The 14921-nt window shown below is 46.0% G+C and overlaps 2 protein-coding genes across 4 annotated transcripts in view; one reads left to right on the forward strand and one right to left on the reverse strand.

Annotated features, from left to right (window-relative positions):
- Nucleotides 1–4446, reverse strand: part of PRCP (prolylcarboxypeptidase) — a 67770-nt gene extending 63324 nt beyond the window's left edge. The window contains exons 1-2 of one of the 3 annotated variants that reach the window (XM_070425721.1): nucleotides 4391–4446; nucleotides 2941–3120 (exon numbers count right to left, since the gene is read on the reverse strand). In XM_070425721.1, the coding sequence (XP_070281822.1) occupies nucleotides 2941–3105 (165 nt within the window). In that variant the 5' untranslated portion in view covers nucleotides 3106–3120; nucleotides 4391–4446. Of the gene's footprint in view, nucleotides 1–2940; nucleotides 3121–4346 lie in introns of all 3 variants that reach the window. The other 2 variants (XM_070425719.1, XM_070425720.1) reach the window with 2 other exon arrangements.
- Nucleotides 4447–4566: 120 nt separating this feature from the next.
- DDIAS (DNA damage induced apoptosis suppressor) overlaps nucleotides 4567–14921 on the forward strand; it is a 30217-nt gene continuing 19862 nt past the window's right edge. The window contains exons 1-3 of the mRNA XM_070425722.1: nucleotides 4567–4605; nucleotides 4716–4945; nucleotides 12051–12145. Coding sequence (XP_070281823.1) covers nucleotides 12126–12145 — 20 coding nt within the window. The 5' untranslated portion in view covers nucleotides 4567–4605; nucleotides 4716–4945; nucleotides 12051–12125. The remainder of the gene's footprint in view (nucleotides 4606–4715; nucleotides 4946–12050; nucleotides 12146–14921) is intronic.

The following is a 14921-nucleotide window of genomic DNA, read 5'->3' on the forward strand; positions in this document are numbered from 1 at the left end:
TACTAAATTATATCCCACTGGTATGTACTGTATTTGTAACAGAAAAGAGTTCACAGATTTTCATATTTTTCAGAGTAACTATTTTAGATCATGAAAAGGGATGACTTAAATATTTTATTCTAAGTGGAGAGGAAGTAAGTTAAAGCCACGTACATTAAGAAACTACAAGATAGACCCTGGCTGGGTAGCTCAGTTGGTTAGAGCATTGTCCTGATATGCCACGGTTGTGGGTTTGATCCTGGTCAAGGCACATACAAGAATCAACCAATGAATGCATAAATAAGTGGAGCAACACAACTCACTCTCTCTCTCTGTCTCTCTCAAAAAACAAACAAACAAACAAAAATCTATGAGATAAACTAATATTTACCATTCATTGAGTGTTTATTAAATGACATAAACTGTGCTAAATAAGTACCTTACACATACCAGCTCATTTCACAACAAATGGGTAGAATGGGTAATATAATTATCTCCATTTTGATTATAAAAATGGAAGCTCAGAGTAATTTGTCTAAAGTTACTCAGGTAGTGGTAAAAACAGAATTCATTCTCAAACCCTATGGCATTCAAATTCTATCAAATCCTGACCCTCAGTAATTTAGATCAAGGTCAATTCGTCATTTCTAAGGGGTGGGCTACATGATCTCTATGACCCCTTCTGACAATGATTCTGTGAGCAAAAACAGAAATCAGTTCAGAATTCACCTAATATCTGTGCCACTATAGGTCTAAGGAGAAGGCCATCAATAGATAAACCAATAATAAGACAAGAAGGTGGGGTGGGGGAATAAGAAGACAAGAGCAATAGGCTCTTCCAAGGGGCCTGACATAGACACATTTTACTAGCCATCTGGGCCACTGTGACAAGAGTAGGAAAGGGGAACTGCAATAGAAATTGAAAGGAGAACTGTATCAAGCCCACTGATACTGCCTCACAGCAGACAAGGGGAAGCTGTGGAGAGGCCTACAAGAGTCAGTGGCCGTGAGCTCAATGCTGGGCTAAGTTGCAGCATTCTAACATAAATACTGGTCAGTAGTTAAATAGGAACAATTGAGCATAGATGACTAACCACTAGGTTTCTAGAATAAGCATTTCCACAACTGGCACGAATTTGGATCAATCTGAAATGTGTAATACTATGGAGAGTGTACTTTTAGGACAGGATGGCTAAGGAGCCAGCACTACTCTATTAAGTTCCTACCATGTTCCAGGCACTGTGCATATGCTTCCATGTGTTAAGTCTCACAACAACCTTGGTAGATGTGACGGTTAATTTTACATGTCAACTTGGCTGGTCCACAGTGTCAAACATTATTCTGGATGTTTCTATGAAGGTGTTTTTTTTTGTTTGGAATTAACATTTCAATCAGTGAAGCAGATTTTTGAGTAAAGCAGATCTACCCTTTATGATACAGGTGGGACTCATCCAATCATGTAAAAGCCTAAATATCACAAAAGACTGACCTGTCCTGAGCAAGAAGGAAGTCTCCAAGCATACTTCCTTTGGACTCAAACTGCAACTCTTCCTTGGCTCTCCCTGCAAATTTTGGACTTACCAAATCTCCACAATCATATGAGCCAATTGCTTAAAATAATCAATCTCTCTTTATGGACACACACACACACACACACACACACAATATTAGTTCTGTTTCTCTAGAGAACCCTGATTAATACAGTAGGTATTGCTCTTTATGTCACCACTCATGAAAATGACAGCCTGAAATAATCCATTCTCTCTTTTTAAAAAAAAAATATATATATTTTTTTATTGATTTCAGAGAAGAAGGATGAGGGAGAGATAGAAACATCGATGAGAGAATCACTGATCAGCTGCCTCTGCATGACCCCTACTTGGGATCCAGCCACAACCCTGGCACATGCCCTGACCAGGAATCCAACAGTGACCTCCTAGTTCACAGGTCAAAGCTCAACTACTGAGCCATGCCCACAAGGTGGACCGATTCTCTTTACTCACAATATCACACAGTAAAATGCCCTCAGGACTCACAGTCCAGTTTGAGGAGCTAGCTGGGAGGTAGATGGTAGTGAGAAGCAGGAAAGCCTTGTAACCACAAGTCATACATCCCAAGGAGTCTTTTACAACACATGTATCCAGGAGCCTTGATGTGCCCAAGTGATGAACTATTCTTTGTCTGGTCTCCTGATTCAGTTATTTTGAATAAAAGAAATGAAATAGCCCTCCTAGATCAACATTTGAAGACTTTAAAAGAAGAGGCAGGGGCTACATATATGTTCATTCCTACGGAGAATGGGGAAGATTAAAAACTCTTAATGAAAGGGCTACAAAATCAACTTTGAGCTGAGCATAGGATAACAAGCTGGTGTTTTAGGTTAAATATTAGATACTAGAGGTCCGATGCATGAAACTGGTGCAAGGGGCTCAGCCCTTGCAGTCCCGGCTTGGACTGGAAGGTCGTCTGGACAGTGGTCCGGAAAAATGTCGGGAGGGTGGTTCTGCTGTTCTGTCTAATTAGCATATTAGCTCTTGATTATATAGGATCACCGATTAAGATACTGGAAGTTTATATTTAAGGGCAGCTTTGTGATAAAGGATGACTGCTACGGCGGAGTAGGGAGCAGAGTTGGCATTAAATAAGTTGGATTTGGCGGGAGGTCAAGGGAATTTGAATTAGAGCATCCTCAGAGAGCAGAAGGACTCGAAGTGACTGTCCTGGTCAATTACAGAAGCGTATGGAGCCAGGACTGAGAGTAAACTCTTGGTACCGGGAGGAGAGATTTTTAAACAGAACTGGGCTTGGGGCCACCCTCTAGAAAACGTGATCCAGAGATGGGGCAAGTCACAGGCATTAGGGGCCTGAAATTCCGGGGCGGGCTCCGGTGCCTCGGGCACCGTCGGTGGGGCGGGAGACCGCCAAGCCCCAGGTCTTTCCTAGCCCCTTACCCAGCCTTACCTTCTGCTCAATGTAGTGAATCGAGTACTTCATGACTACAGAGGGGTGGGATGTAAAGCTGGTGGACAAGTGCAGGTTGCTGAGGGCCTTTAGTGCTGGCGGCACGGGGATGGCGAGCCCGGGCATCAGGAAAGCCAGGAGTAGAAACAGGACGAGGCGCCCCATGGCTCAGGCTGGCGGCTGCAGTGCGGGTGGGAGGTAGACCGGCAGATGCGCCCAGCCCGGGGCTCCGCCCACCACCCATTGGCTCCTCCCCCAGGAAACCCACAGCCGCCCCGCCCCTCCGCAGCCCGGCCCAATCCCGGATCACCCGGGTCACACAGACACAGACACTGACACTGGCCCTGGCCCCGGCCCCGGCCCAAGGGCGCCACCACATTTCATTTCCCTCTTGTGCCATCTCCACTTTAGAGTCCACCCGCCTTTCAGTGACTCCAAATCTGCTCTCATCATCCCGGGCCCCCAAACTACCTGGCCGCGGACTCCCATCCTCACCTACATCGCCCCTTTTCCGCCTGCTCACCCTATATCCTCGCCTTTATCGTCACCTCCCATCCCTACCCTGTCCGTCTTACTTCCACTGCCACACCGCTTGCCCTCCATAAATCCAATACAGTGGGGCCTTGACTTATAATTCGTTCGGAGACCGAGCTCGTTAAATCAAATTACTCTGTCAACTCAAAGCAAAAAATCGGCGGAGAGACAGCTAGTATCTCAAAAAACTCGTTAGTGGGACACTCGTAAGTCAAGGCCCCACTGTGCACTGGTAATAAGAACAGCTCCCGTGGCAACTTATGGATCGTTCACCACATGTCACTATGTCGCTGGGCATAACGCAGCGCACACATGATCTCCTCTCGCTCGGCTATCACGGGAATCACGGGTGTGTGTGACTGCTGTTCCCATTACAGAAACAGGTCCGGACGGGTGCGGGATGCACTGGGTCACTCAGAAGTGGAGCGCGGCTCCGCAGAGCGCTCGGCCCTGCTCCCCGGCTCCACCCCCAGTAAGTCCAACCCCCTCCTGCGGGGCCCTATCCGTGGGGCAGCCCGACCCTCCGGGCAGCCCACACCGCCCATCCCTTCAGAGAGGTCGCGGGAGGCTCCCACAGCCCCCGAATCCCGCTCGGTCCCGGTCCCTTCTTCCGTTTACGCCCCTCTCCCGCCTCCCGCCTCCCGCCGCCACCCGCTTCTGTCCCCGTCCTCGGGCCGCGCCATCCCTTCGGGCAGAGCCCCCGCCGGACTTCGCGGCCCCACCCACCCCTTCTTCACCCAGCGGTCACCCTGCGGCAGTCACCTCGCCGAAGCCCGGTCCGAGGGGAGGCTCCACCCACCCCCACCCCCCACCCCCACCCCGCCGGCACCCCCATGTCCAGCGGGCTCAGCGCCGCCCCACGCCCCCTTTACAGGCAGTACCACTGCTCCGCCTGCCGGGGAAAACCTTGTCAAACCTCTACTCCCAGTTTGACGAAAAGGGTCGATCCCAAACGTTCACAGCATATCCTGGTTAAGCTCCACCCTCGGCGGCGCCGTCTGCTGATTGGCTCTCAGAAGCCACGGCCGGAGCGTCACTTCCGGCGGAAGGAGGCGCGGGAGGTTCGATTGGAGTCGGCTCTGCCTGCCGCAGGGAGTGTTGCCCGGGCAGGGTCCGCGTCCTCGGCCTGCGGTGAGTGGCTGCGGGGAGAGGGTCTCGGGAGGGCGGGGCCCCGAAACTCCTAACGAACCCCTTAACCTCACTATGAGTGAGACTCAGAACATTCCTTGTTGTTTTCCCAGGAGTCCGCCTCTTCTTTGGAAGGGCGGTCATTTTAGACCGTGCTCTTGCCGTCGCTGGGCCGGCGTTTATGGAGCATTTACCTACTGTGCTAGCGAGCTAGACACGGGTGAGCATCTGGAACTGGACATACAGGAAGGACAATGGACACTGCGGCTTTGGAGGTGTTCAGGGATACATACGTGCTGCAAAGGGGTCTTGTCCAAACTGCTCTGATGGCCCAGAGGGAAAAGTGAGTAATGAGCGGTGGGCTCAAACCAGAAACGTGCGAGTTTTCTAGCTTCCTTCCTATCGCTCACATCTAGCCAGTCGCTATGACCGGAGCCTCCCAGCTGGTTCTCCTTTCAATCTTGTTTCCTTCCAAGCCAGGCTCCACACTGCCAAGCGGGTAACGCCCAGATCTGGTCTGAGCACTCCCGTCGCTCCGATCTTCCCTCGGATGGAAATCTGAACTCCTTAACATGGCTTACGGGGCCCTTCTTGTCGGGCCTCTGCCCACCGCTCCAGCTTTGTTTTTCAGCACTCTAGCCCTAGGTTCTGTTATGGCTTGGCTCAACGAGATAGACCACCGACTCAGGATTTAAATTTAAAAGCCTTTTATTAAGCTGGCCAGCTGACCACAGCACCTATCTCCCCCTCTGGGAGATTCGGAGCATGTGGCAGAGACCAAGGGTACAGTATGATCCTTTATAGCAAAACAGTGTTAAAAAAATACAAAGCATTTCATTAGAAGTTCACAAAAAGTTCATGAGAACGGAGGGGAGGTAAACAGAGTCTCACCTGGCTGAATTTAATCATAACACATTGTTTTCTAAGACAATCTAGCAATTTTCCTCTGCCACCGTTCCTGACCCTGGCACAATCGGTAACCTTTTCCAGGCCGCAGTCCCTCCCCCTCCCACATTCCGTAACCCTTCCATGCCGCAGTCCCTCACCCTAGCACAGTTCCAGCCATACAGAATGGCTTTTTGAGTTCTTTAGATGCACCATCTCCCTCACCTCCAGTTAGTTATTCATTCTGCGGATAATTTTTAAGTGATTCTCTCCTCTGTGCCAAGAACTGCGAGGTGCTGGGATTCCAATGGTTAACAAGATAGATTCCTGCCCTCATGGAACTTAACCCTTCTGTAGATGGACTTTAGAGGAATAACAAGGGAACCTATCTGAATCAGGTTGGTCTGGGAAGGCCTCTGAGAAGTTGACACACCGAGGCCTATGAGATGAGAATAATCTGGGCGTTGAACAGAAAAGGAAGAACATTCCAGAGTGAATAGATTGTACAGTGGCCCTGAGGCCAAAAAGAGCCTGGCATCTTCATGTTCAAGAACTTAAGAAATGACCAGTGTTGCTGCAATATATTCAGAAAGAACGGTTGTATGAGATGAATCTGGAGAGATTGGCAAAGATCAGACCACTTAGGACGTTAATGGAGCAACGTAAGCAGGAGATAATGGTGGTTTGCATTAAGGTGGTGGCAGCTTAAGATGGGGTTGGGCAGTGGAGAGTGAATGATGGTTTTTAGGTAAGGAAATAGACTCAAGCATTTACCTGCGGGTGTATTGTGGGACTTGAGGCAAACAGGAATGAAAGATGACTCCTAGGTTAACGCCTTACTGATGGAGAATAGTGCCATTTACTGAAATGGAGAAAACTACAAGTAAAGAGGTTTGAGAGGACCCTAAGAATTCAGGTATTTTGCGTATTAAAACTTGAGATGTCTGTGAGACATCCAAATACTGTTGGCTCTCAGATAAGCAGTACAGATATGAAAGTCTGGAGCTTGCAAATATTGTGTGCACCTTTGTGTCACTTCATTGGCAATTATACATTGCCTTAGCCAATGGATTATAAATTCCTTGAACACAAGCCTGTTTTTTCTGTCTGTAACCCTGTTCCCTTCCCTATCCCTAGAATAGTACTTTACCTATTGTGGACGAAAAGGGGCCACATGCTAACCTGACTGTGTGGAAGCCTTGCAAACTCAGAGACCTAAAGTAACTACAAAGGATGGTCTGAAATTAAACCTTTTAAAATTAAAAAGCAGTTTGTGATGAGTACTCATAGCCTAGGCTGGTATCTTCCCTGACAAAGGTCAGTCTTTACCTTAACTGAGTCTACTGTCTTTTTGCATTTACAGTAACATATAGTTGGAATGTCAAAGTAATTTTCCTTTTTCCAGACCCCCTCAAAGCACAGACACCACTCTGGGGAGACCACAGATCCCCTCGTTATTATTGAGTTAATAATTGTTGACTATTAACTATCCTGCACTCACCTAAGTAAAGGGAGTATGTGTCTTATCATTTTACTTTTTATCCAATTCCAGAGGTTTCCCCGCTTTGCTTTCTCCCACCTCTCTAATCTATCACCAGTGGATTTCATGTAACCCACTTACATCCGCTCTTTTGATGGTAATGTATAAAACAAGATCCAAAACTGCCATTCTCTGGAGCATTATCTCAATCCATTGAGATTCTGCTTCCCAACAATTGTCAACACTTTGGCTCAAATAAACTCAGAAAAATTCTTCACAGGTTTGAATGCTTATGTTAACACTATCATAATTGCAGTGGACAAACTGTGTGTTATACTCACTAAGATTTTCCTGAATAATGTTTCGAAATATTATTCACCAATATTTCTCTTTAGGCAAGAGGTTTTGTCTCTTTGTTTTTTGTTTATTTAATTTTCCATCCCCTGCCTGCCTCTCTCTTCCCATTCTAGAGTTTTCATATGAGGTTAGTAAATCATTTCTCAGGGACATCTTATGACTTCCTTTAGAAAAATTAGACCAAGTATGTGCCCTTGAAGAAACCATTAGATAACACCTTAATTCCTATTTGTATTCCATGGTTAAGTGTTTATTCCATAAAACACTCTTATGTGATTTCTCCCCTCTGATCATTTTTGAAAATAGTTGTAAATATTATTTGTAAAGTTATCAGATTCCCTACTGTCTCAGGTATGACCCCAGTCCACCACCCTAACCCTAACCCATAGGACCCAGAGCTGATGTGACATGACTCCCAAGTCTTTCAGAAAATGACCTAATTTCCACACTCACAGGACCCAGAGGTGATGTGACATGACCCCCAAGTCTCAGGAACAGACCTTTCCTCACACTCACAGGATACAGAGCTCATGTGACAGGACACACAACTCTTACAGGGTGAGACCCCTCCTAACACTCACAGGACCAAGAGCTATAGCGACTGGACTCCACTCTCATGTATGACCCTCTCCACACTTACAGAACTCAGGGCTAATGTCTTAAGATCCCCTACCCTTTCAGGTTGGGCTCCTCCTCACACTCACAGGATCCAGAGATGACTCACAGGTCAGAGGACCCCATACTCTCAGGTGGCTCCACGTTCCACACTAAATAGACCCAGGGTTGATGTGTAAGGATCCCCCAACTCTTTTTTTTTTTTTTAATAAGTCTTTATTGTTCAGATTATTACAGTTGTTCCTCTTTTTCCCCCAATAACTCCCCTCCACCCAGTTCCCACCCCACCCTCTGCCCTTACCCCCCCCCCCCACGAGAATTGTCAGTCCACTCCCTTTCTATGCCCCTGATTCTATTATATTCTCCAGTTTACTCTGTTCATAAGATTTTTTTATTCACTTGATTTTTAGATTCACTTGTTGATACATATGTAATTGTTGTTCATAATTTTTATCTTTACCTTTTTTTCTTCTTCCTCTTCTGAAAGGATACCTTTCAGCATTTCATATAATACTGGTTTGGTGGTGATGAAGTCCTTTAGCTTTTTCTTATCAGTGAAGCTCTTTATCTGACTTTCAATTCTGAATGATAGCTTTGCTGGATAAAGTAATCTTGGTTGTAGGTTCTTGGTATTCATCACTTTGAATATTTCTTGCCACTCCCTTCTGGCCTGCATAGTTTCTGTTGAGAAATCAGCTGACAGTCGTATGGGTATTCCCTTGTAGGTAACTGAGTTTCTTTCTCTTGCTGCTTTTAAGATTCTCTCATTGTCTTTTGCTCTTGGCATTTTAATTATGATGTGTCTTGGTGTGGTCCTCTTTGGATTCCTTTTGTTTGGGGTTCTCTGCGCTTCCTGGACTTGGAAGTCTATTTCTTTCACCAGGTGGGGGAAGTTTTCTGTCATTATTTCTTCAAATAGGTTTTCAATATCTTGCTCTCTCTCTTCTTCTGGCACCCCTATAATTCGGATGTTGGTTTGCTTGAAGTTGTCCCAGAGGCTCCTTACACTATCTTGATATTTTTGGATTCTTTTTGCTTTTTGCTTTTCCGGTTGGGTATTTTTTGCTTCTTCGTATTTCAAATCTTTGACTTGATTCTTGGGGTCTTCTTGTCTGCTGTTGGATCTCTGTATATTATTCTTTATTTCAGTCAGTGTATGCTTAATTTCTAGTTGGTCCTTTTTCATATCCTCGAGGTCTCACTAAATTTATCAGCGGTTTCTAGAAATTCTTGAAAAACCTTATAACTGTGGTTTTGAACTCTATATCCAATAGTTTGCTTTTCTTCATTTCTGTCATTTGTGATCTGTTTCTTTGTCTCCGCATTTTGGCTGCTTCCCTGTGTTGATAGAGTGGCTTTGTGTGCTAGGTGTCCTATAGGGTCCAGTGGCTCAGCCTCCCCAATTACCTGAGGTGGACACTCTTGGTGCACCCCTTTGTGGGCTGTGTGCACAGTTTTGTTGTAGTTAAGCCTTGATTGTTGTTGTTATCCCTGGGAGGAATTGACTTCCAGGACAATTGGCTGTGAGAATCAGCTATGTCTACAGTGGGAGAACTTCTGTGCTGAAGACACCCTTCTGGGGCAAGACTTGCTTCAGTGGGGCTTTGGTGCTCACTGAGTCTGCCCCCTGAGTGTGTCCCTTATGGATCTGAGGAGTTGTAATCTGGATGGTCCCACTCTGACCATTGGGTACACTGGCTCTTGGATCTCTAAGGAGGTGCTAATTTAGCCTCTGCCTGAGGCTACCCAGCAGGAGCTATGGAGGATCTTCAGATTCCTCTTCCTTGTTTGGGGTTTGGAGGTGCTCAGATGAGGCCCAGCTGTGAAGCAATGCAAGCTGCCGTGGGGCCTTGAGCCTTCTTTTGGATATTCTGGTTATCTCTGACCCAGCTGCAGTTTTTTAGGTAGTTGTAGATCTCAAAGGGCCAGCCCATTCATATGCAAAAGCCTCTGCTGGGAGCTTGGATGGGGCGGGGTCTCAGGGAATCAACAGGGCGGAGCAAACAGCTATGGCTGGTCCTCAGTCCTGCCCTAAGAGGCTCCCAGGATCCCCCAACTCTTGCATGAGGGAACTCACCCCACACTCACAGGACTCAGAGATGACATGACAGGACTCCCTCCTCTCAGATGGGACCCCTCCCAACACTCAGAATCCAGAGCTGATGTGTCAGGACCCTCCCTGCTCTCAGAGTGGAAGAGCTCCATACACTCAGGTGCACACTGCCAGGAAGTGCTCTTCTCTGCTGTCATCTAGTGTACTTCTTGGGACTAGATGCTTATTCACTAAGCATCTGCTCTTATCATTTTGCAAGGACCCTATGAATTCCTCAAGGCACCTTATATTATCCCTACCTCAGAATGTTGCATTTGCACATAATAGTAGGTCCCAAAGCGTATGTGGTAGGACCCACTACTCTCTCAGGTGGGACTCCTTCCCATAGTAACAGGATCCAAAGCTCATGTGACAGGATCCACTATTCTCTCAGGTGGGACTTTTACCAAACTAACAAGACCAAGAGCTGGTTTGACAGGAACCACTATTGTCTCAGACAGGGACCTCTGTCCACAGTCACAGGATCCAGAACTGAGCTCATGTTACAGGACTTTAAATAATTTTCCCAACATGAATATGGCCCAGAGCTGATGTGAGTGGACCCTCTACTCTCAGAGTGGGTCCCCTTTCAAAACTGATGCATACTGCCAGCTAGTGTGATTTTAGGAATAAAATCTGAGTTGAGACCGCCAGTAAATATTCTTCTTTGCTGCCATCTAGTGTACATTTTGGGAATAGCACCGTTTACTAAGCCTCTGCTTTTACAATTTTGCAAGGACACTTTGAAGGTACCTTACATCATCCCTAGCTCAGAATGTCATATAACCAAGTTTCCTTTCTATCTCTGATCCTCTTATGCATTTGGAGTCTCTGACTCTCTTATGTATGTGAGGTTTTCATACATATATATATCTTAAATTTGGTTATTTTCTGTTGCTAATTTGTCTCATATATATTTGATTAGAGCAGGAAATAGAACCTTGAGGTTAGAGGGAAGTTTGTTCTTTTCCCACATAAGCAAATAATCAGACATTTCATAGTAGGTAAATTTTGAGAGTACATCAACATCACTGTTTCCTGAAATAAGGTTTAACAATTTAACTAAACTAACTTATTCTCAGGACTGAGTGATTATATCAGTGAAATATGGAACAATCTAGTAATTTAGCTTGTGGATGTAAAACTTTTATTTAAAGTTTCAAAGGTGGGAATGAAGAGAGCCAAAGTTTTGTGCCTGGAGTGTTGATTTTAAGCTGGTTGTTAGGAAACAAAAGACTGAGAAAGAACCCATGGTTCTCATCTCATTTTTTCCTAAGATATTTAGTTAGAAAAATCTGGTTTAGGAAGAGAATGTTAGCATATCACCTTAGCTTTAGAAATTCAGGCTCCAAGCAGGAGTTTGTTGACCTCCTTACTTCCCCCGCCCCATGTACTATTGCGTTGGAGGTTGCCTTAAAAAAAGTATCCTGCCACGTATGTTGCACTTTTTAAAAATTACCTGCTTATAGCCTGTTTCACCTATAGTCTAAGACCCTGTTCCCCCATTTTCCAAAATGTCCTATATACTCAATATTACCTCATTGTTTTTGCTATTTGCACTTTTTAAAAATTACCTGCTTATAACCCGTTTCGCCTATAGTCTAAGACCCTGTTCCCCCATTTTCCAAAATGTCCTATATACTCAATATTACCTCATTGTTTTTGCTATTCATTTGCATGCAAACTCCCCTTAACATGTATTAAACTTTAAATTGCTTGTTAATTTGATTATTAGCCCAGCTGTTAGAACTTACAAAGTGTGAGGAAAATTTTTTTAAATATATTTTTATTGATTTCAGAGAGGAAAAGACAGGGAGAGAGAGATAGAAACATCAATGATGAGAGAGTATCATTGATCGGCTGCCTCCTGCATGCCCCCACACTGGGGATCGAACCCGAAACCTGGGTGTGTGCCCTTCACTGGAATTGAGCCTGGGACCCTTCAGTCCGCAGGTCAATGCTCTAACCAGCTGAGCCAAACCAGCTAGGGTAATCAAGTATTTTTTTTTTTATCCACAGTACTGATGAACGGGCCATATGAAATTAATGGCAAAGACACTGCTAACTTCTGGAAACTGCTGCACCTGAAGGATCATGAACATCTGCCAGCAAAGGTAGGCATTATTTTATTCACTCTGTCCACCTTCCTGTTCTATTTCTGCAGTGTTTGGTAGAATTTAGAAGTGCTTTGAGTTATTTTCCTCTTTTCTGCATTTGTGAGGCTAGCTGCATGAACTTAGAGAGTCATGAGTTTTCTTTTTGAGTCATGAGTCTGTTTACATCATGAGGATCTGGTTCAGCCTCTGCGTCTGGCAGCAACTGGAGTCCATTGTCCGCCTCCAACTCTGGAGTCTGGCTATAACGTCTTGGTTATGGATCTGGGTTCCATCCCCAGGGTCTGTCCATCACATACTTGGTGGAGCCAGAAAAAACCCCATCAGCTCCAGGTCTCTCCTCACCTGTTTCCCCAGGCACTCTTCTGCCCATCACATTGAGAAGGCTAAAAAGGGCTAATTCAAATGTAACCCTGATATTTTGGGGGCTAGCAATTGGAATCCATGCCATGTGGTCTGGTATCAAATCTTTTTAGCTATGTGTCTGGGGTCTGGAGTCTTTGGGTATGGCTTTATGTCCTGGGTTCATAGGTTAAAAGACAAGGAGAAACCTGGAGGCAAATTTTCTCTCCTGGCTCCAACCATGGTGTGAAGGGCCAAGAGTGTCTTGAGATTAATGGGCCAGGAGAGTCCTTAAGCTGAATTCTGTATCTTGGCTCTAGCCAGGTTTTCCAGGCGAAAAGGGCAAGACCTAGAGGCAAATAATTCATCCTAACACCAGCCCAGCATGTTGTTGCAGAAGACCCAAGAAAACCAAGCGACGCTTTAAAGAAATGGAGGGACACTGTTTACGCCAGCGGACTCAGGGAATAGCTTTCCAAATCTGATTGCCAAAATATGCAGGGGGCTTCTTTTTATATCTCCCTGTGGTCTTTTGTCCCGAAAATATGGATTATGCTTCCGGTGGTCCTTTTCACGGGCCTTTCAAGAAGGCCCCCAAGTGTTTGGGGTCTCCAGGCCATATCTAATGGTTTGGCCTGGCACCAGCGTTAATAACCCTCCCACCAGGCCAGTGCACTGTTCACAGTTTTATGGCCTCTGTAACAGGTTCTGCAAGACCAGTTTCTGGGAAGGAGGTAATGACTTAATTATAGGTTATCAAGAATCTTGCTGGCATGGATTCCAATTGCTAGCCCCCAAAATATCAGGGTTACATTTGAATTAGCCCTTTTTAGCCTTCTCAATATGATGGGCAGAAGAGTGCCTGGGGAAACAGGTGAGGAGAGACCTGGAGCTGATGGGGTTTTTTCTAGCTCCACCAAGTATTTGATGGACAGAGGGTGTCCTGAGGTCAAGGTTGAGGAGGGACCTGGAGTCAAATTCTTCATCTCAGATTTAGCCTAGCCTGTGATGGACAGTAGGCCTGGCTGCTTGGGGAAAGGGATGAGAAGAGACCTAAATGCATTGCTCCATCCACTTCCAGCCAACCTGTGAGAGGTAGTGGGGGTGCCTGGGGTAAGGAGCAAGGTGAAACTTGAAGGCAGTTTCTCCATCCATCTGAGGATCAGAGGGGATGCCTGTGGTAAGGGGTGCACTCAGCTGGCTAGAGTTCTGTAAACACTTTCTCCACTCTTTTCACATGAGCATTTTTTCTGGACCAGTTTCCCCTAGAACAGCGGTTCTCAACCTGTGGGTTGAGACCCCTTTGGCGGTTGAACAACCCTTTCACAGGGGTCGCCTAAGACTATCCTGCATATCAGATATTTATATTACAATTCATAACAGTAGCAACATTACAGTTATGAAGTAGCAACGAAGATAATTTTATGGTTGGGTCACAACATGGGGAACTGTATTTAAAGGGCCAGAAGGTTGAGAACCACTGCCCTAGAACATGTCCTCCAGGCCCAATTTAAGTGAGCACTTCACCTGACACCATCTTTTGTGAGCACATCTTATGGACCAGTTCACTAAGGACATGTTCTTTGGCCCAAATTTAAGTGAGAACTTCCAGTGCGGCTTCATTTTTGTGAGCACAGCTTCCAGGCTGGTCTCCCGGGGGCACATCCTCCAGGCTCAAATTGAGCACCTCCTGTGGGACCACTTTTTGTGAGCACTGCCTCTGGACCAGATTTGGGAGTACACTACTTCCCATCCCAGTTTACCTGAGTGCAGAGCAAAAGGAACACATGAATCCTCCTGCTGCCACTTGCAGACATTTGGTTGCTTCTGTTCTGAGAGAACTTGCTTTTCCTCAGTGTCTATCCCAGGAGGTGCCATACTGGAAGGAAAAGGTGAGGGGATGTCTCCTATGCAAGGACTGCTCAGGGGGCAGGGGCGGTCTTCAGGGGTTCTAGCAAACTTTGGTGGAAGGGATTGCTGTGGGAAATTGCTGTGTGGGGGGTATTTTTGTTTGTTTGTTTTCAGTTAATTTTTGGTGGCTTCACAGCACTGTGTGAGGTCAGGGCTGATCCTCTAAGGGTCACGGAGAGACCTGAATGCAAATTCACTATTCTAGGTGTAGCCAGTGTTTGAGGAGCAGAGGGGTCCCTGGGTGAGGGGTGCAATTCAGCCAGCTGGTGTGCGGTGCTGTGCACACTTTGTCCTGGCTGGTTTCTCCTGAGCATTTTCTCCAGACCGATTTTGGGGCACAGGTCCTCATTGCCCAGTTTAAGTGAGCAATTATGAGCACTTCTTCCTGAAGGGTTCCCTGGGGACTTTTTTTCCTTTTTGGCCGAATTTAAATGAGCACTTTCTGTGGGGCCACTTTTCAGGAACGCATGCTATGGACTGGAACCAGGAATCAGGGTACTGGTTCCTGGCTCCCTGGTCTGGT

The sequence above is a fragment of the Myotis yumanensis genome, unplaced genomic scaffold, assembly GCF_028538775.1.
Source record: "Myotis yumanensis isolate MYYU_CA2020_CCGP unplaced genomic scaffold, mMyoYum1.0.hap1 SCAF_10, whole genome shotgun sequence".
NCBI classification, from domain to species: Eukaryota; Metazoa; Chordata; class Mammalia; order Chiroptera; family Vespertilionidae; genus Myotis; species Myotis yumanensis.